Source organism: Callionymus lyra, chromosome 18 (genome assembly GCF_982586985.1).
Source record: "Callionymus lyra chromosome 18, fCalLyr1.hap1.1, whole genome shotgun sequence".
In the NCBI taxonomy this organism is placed as follows: Eukaryota; Metazoa; Chordata; class Actinopteri; order Syngnathiformes; family Callionymidae; genus Callionymus; species Callionymus lyra.
In genome coordinates, this window is record NC_141835.1 from 971,975 (window position 1) to 976,974 (window position 5,000).

The window sequence follows — 5,000 nt, forward strand, 5'->3', positions numbered from 1 at the left end:
AACTATGATGTTAACTATGATGTTAACTATGATGTTAACCATGATGTTAACTATGATGGTAACTATGATGTTAACTATGATGTTAACTATGATGTTAACCATGATGTTAACTATGATGTTAACTATGATGTTAACTATGATGTTAACCATGATGTTAACTATGATGTTAACTATGATGTTAACTATGATGTTAACTATGATGTTAACTATGATGTTAACTATGATGTTAACCATGATGTTAACTATGATGGTAACTATGATGTTAACTATGATGTTAACTCATGATGTTAACTATGATGTTAACTATGATGTTAACTATGATGTTAACTATGATGTTAACTATGATGTTAACCATGATGTTAACTATGATGGTAACTATGATGTTAACTATGATGTTAACTCATGATGTTAACTATGATGTTAACTATGATGTTAACTATGATGTTAACTATGATGTTAACCATGATGTTAACTATGATGTTAACTATGATGTTAACTATGATATTAACTATGATGTTAACTATGATGTTAACCACGATGTTAACTATGATGTTAACTATGATGTTAACTATGATGTTAACTATGATGTTAACCATGATGTTAACTATGATGTTAACCATGATGTTAACTATGATGTTAACTATGATGTTAACTATGATGTTAACTATGATGTTAACTATGACGTTAACCATGATGTTAACCATGATGTTAACTATGATGTTAACCATGATGTTAACTATGATGTTAACTATGATGTTAACTATGATGTTAACTATGATGTTAACCATGATGTTAACCATGATGTTAACTATGATGTTAACTATGATGTTAACTATGATGTTAACCATGATGTTAACTATGATGTTAACTATGATGTTAACCATGATGTTAACTATGATGTTAACTATGATGTTAACTATGATGTTAACCATGATGTTAACTATGATGTTAACTATGATGTTAACTATGATGTTAACCATGATGTTAACTATGATGTTAACTATGATGTTAACTATGATGTTAACTATGATGTTAACTATGATGTTAACTATGATGTTAACTATGATGTTAACTATGATGTTAACTATGATGTTAACTCATGATGTTAACTCATGATGTTAACTATGATGTTAACTATGATGTTAACTATGATGTTAACTCATGATGTTAACTCATGATGTTAACTATGATGTTAACTATGATGTTAACTCATGATGTTAACTCATGATGTTAACTATGATGTTAACTCATGATGTTAACTCATGATGTTAACTATGATGTTAACTATGATGTTAACTATGATGTTAACCATGATGTTAACTATGATGTTAACTATGATGTTAACTATGATGTTAACCATGATGTTAACTATGATGTTAACTATGATGTTAACTATGATGTTAACCATGATGTTAACTATGATGTTAACTATGATGTTAACTATGATGTTAACTATGATGTTAACTATGATGTTAACCATGATGTTAACTATGATGTTAACTATGATGTTAACTATGATGTTAACTATGATGTTAACTATGATGTTAACTATGATGTTAACTATGATGTTAACTATGATGTTAACTATGATGTTAACTATGATGTTAACTATGATGTTAACTATGATGTTAACTATGATGTTAACTATGATGTTAACTCATGATGTTAACTATGATGTTAACTATGATGTTAACTATGATGTTAACTCATGATGTTAACTCATGATGTTAACTATGATGTTAACTATGATGTTAACCATGATGTTAACTATGATGTTAACTATGATGTTAACTATGATGTTAACTATGATGTTAACTATGATGTTAACTATGATGTTAACCATGATGTTAACTATGATGTTAACTATGATGTTAACTATGATTTCAACTTGTTTTTACAAAAAAAGGTAAATTTTCTTCCACTTTTTTAACTTGTAAATGAAAAGAAAATATATGAATATATTATATTAATTTTCATTCAAATAAATGAAACAAACTCTGGTTAATTCCAGTTTATTTCCTCAATCGTTGCGTCACTAAAACAAACTCTGACCTGATGACGTAAGAGGACGTGGTTCTCTGGTCTCGAGCTCCTCCGTGTGGCCAAAGTTCGCACTACAGTGTGATCTGTGTGTCACGTGACACTATAAACGCCTGAGAAACAAAAATAAAATAAAATCTAATGAAAAGTATTTTGTTCTTTTCAAGCGTTTATGAAAATGTGAATAAATGTTGTTTTATGTCTAAATAACATTTGAACTGTTGTAGAATAAATACTTCGATTCAAGATTCAGATTCAAAGCGTTTATTGTCAAAAGTACTACGTACCATGAAATTCTTACTTTGTACTCCTAAAAGTGCACAGTAAAAATAAACATATATATATCTATATATATACATACATATATAAAGAACTATATATACATTTGAAAGAATTAAGAATTAATTTAAAAACTGAGCAACAAGATGTGGTTTAACTGTTGAAATGATGTTGAAACTTTTGTACATGAAGTTTATATTTTCATCTGTATATCTTTATATATCTATATATTTATATTCTATAAATATATTTTATACATTTATTATTGTTTGTTTTTAACACTTTGATCTACGTGACATTTGAAATGTATCCTTATATTTGATTGACAGCTGTCTATATATATATATATACATATATATATATATATATATATATATGTATATATATATATATATATACATACTGTACATGTATATATATATGTATGTATATATATATATACATACATATATACATATACATATATATATATATATATATATATATATATATGTATATGTATATGTATATGTACATACATATGTTTATACTTGTGTTAGGAGTACAAAGGAAGAATGTTATGGTAGAACTTATGACAATAAATGACAATACACTTTGAATGTTGAATGACATGAACCCTGATGACTCACAGTGATGATGTCATCACCTCATCTTGATAGGAAGTCCCGGCGCTTCAGGGTCGTGTCGTAACTCGTCACTTCCTCAACGCCTCAGATCCTTCAGAAGATCCTTCAGAAGATCCTCGACATCGACTGGTGAGAACTTTTCTTTCCTTCAACATTGAAGATCAAAAGTCAAAGAGGTTTAAAGATCGAGATAAGAGTCGAGATAAGAGTCGAGACAAAAACCTTTGAACTTTTGAATCATTTTCAACATCAAACCTTCGACTCGATCCAAGATTTAATCTTTGGTTGTTTGACGACATGTTTCCACACGAACCTCCTTCTCAATGTTTCTCTTATGATGTTTTTCTCTTGGAATCATAACTTAAATACTTTTACAAACTTTTATATTTTAATATATATTATATATTTATTGTTTATACTTTTGTCATTTAATACGTTTCTACATCATTTATGTTCTCAAGTCTCACTTCCTGCTTTTATTGTGAAGGCCTGGTGTGTGTTTGTGACCTGAGTGTGTTCCTCAAGATCTTCTTACCTTCTCAAGATCTTCTTACCTTCTCAAGATCTTCTTAACTTCTCAAGATCTTCTTACCTTCTCAAGATCTTCTTACCTTCTCAAGATCTTCTTAAATTCTCAAGATCTTCTTAAATTCTCAAGATAATAATAATAATAATAATAATAATCTCTATTTATATAGCTCTTCTGAACTTCTCAAGATCTACTTAACTTCTCAAGATAATAATAATAATAATAATAATAATAATAATAATCTCTATTTATATAGCTCTTCTGAACTTCTCAAGATCTTCTTACCTTCTCAAGATCTTCTAAACTTCTCAAGATCTTCCTACCTTCTCAAGATCTTCTTACCTTCTCAAGATCTTCTTAACTTCTCAAGATCTTCTAAACTTCTCAAGATCTTCTTAACTTCTTAAGATCTTCTAAACTTCTCAATATCTACTTAACTTCTCAAGATCTTCTAAACTTCTCAAGATCTTCTTAACTTCTCAAGATCTTCTGAACTTCTCAAGATCTTCTTACCTTCACAAGATCTTCATACCTTCTCAAGATCTTCTAAACTTCTCAAGATCTTCTAAACTTCTCAAGATCTTCTTAACTTCTTAAGATCTTCTAAACTTCTCAAGATCTACTTAACTTCTCAAGATCTTCTAAACTTCTCAAGATCTTCCTAACTTCTCAAGATCTTCCTAACTTCTCAAGATCTTCTTACCTTCACAAGATCTTCTTACCTTCACAAGATCTTCTTACCTTCTCAAGATATTCTTTGCTTCTCAAGATCTTCTAAACTTCAAAAGATCTTCTTAACTTCTTAAGATCTTCTAAACTTCTCAAGATCTACTTAACTTTTCAAGATCTTCTAAACTTCTCAAGATCTACTTAACTTCTCAAGATCTTCTTACCTTCTCAAGATCTTCTTAACTTCTCAAGATCTTCTTACCTTCTCAAGATCTTCTTAACTTCTCAAAATCTTCTTAACGTCTCCGTAAGTTAAAGCTCCACTGATGTCATATCTTGCAGGCGAACATGTCGAACACCAGTGACTTTCCTGTGTCGAACCTGCTGGACTCGAAATTTCGTTATGATTTCTTCACCGTGACCTACAGCCTGGTGTTCGTTCTGGGCTTGATCTCGAACATCTACGTGCTGTTCGTCCTGCACGGCCTCCGAAGGGCCAAAGCTATGGGCGAGATCCGGATCTACATGACCAACCTGACCGTGGCCGACCTCCTGTTCGTGTGCGCGCTGCCCTTCTGGATCAGCTACTACAGTCGCCACGGAGACTGGATCTTCGGCGACGTGTTGTGTCGCCTGACGGGTCCTCAGTTCTTCATCAACACCTACTGCTCCGTCCTCTTCCTCGCCGCCATCAGCGTCAACCGCTACTGGGCGGTCACTCGACCCCTGGACGCCGCCTGCTCCGACCACCGGCGCCGCGGCATCATCGTGTGCGTGGTCATCTGGGCCGTGACCATCGCGCTGGCCGTGCCGTACCTGGTGTCTCCGGCCATCAACGAGGACCAGCAGAACATCAC

At 31.8% G+C, this 5,000-nt stretch overlaps 1 protein-coding gene across 1 annotated transcript in view; it reads left to right on the forward strand.

The window, feature by feature from the left end:
- The first annotated feature begins 3,034 nt into the window (after positions 1–3,034).
- Positions 3,035–5,000, forward strand: part of ptafr (platelet-activating factor receptor) — a 2,994-nt gene continuing 1,028 nt past the window's right edge. Inside the window, exons 1-2 of the mRNA XM_087780612.1 lie at positions 3,035–3,074; positions 4,486–5,000. The exon at positions 4,486–5,000 is cut by the window's right edge and continues 1,028 nt beyond it. Coding sequence (XP_087636738.1) covers positions 4,492–5,000 — 509 coding nt within the window. The 5' untranslated portion in view covers positions 3,035–3,074; positions 4,486–4,491. The remainder of the gene's footprint in view (positions 3,075–4,485) is intronic.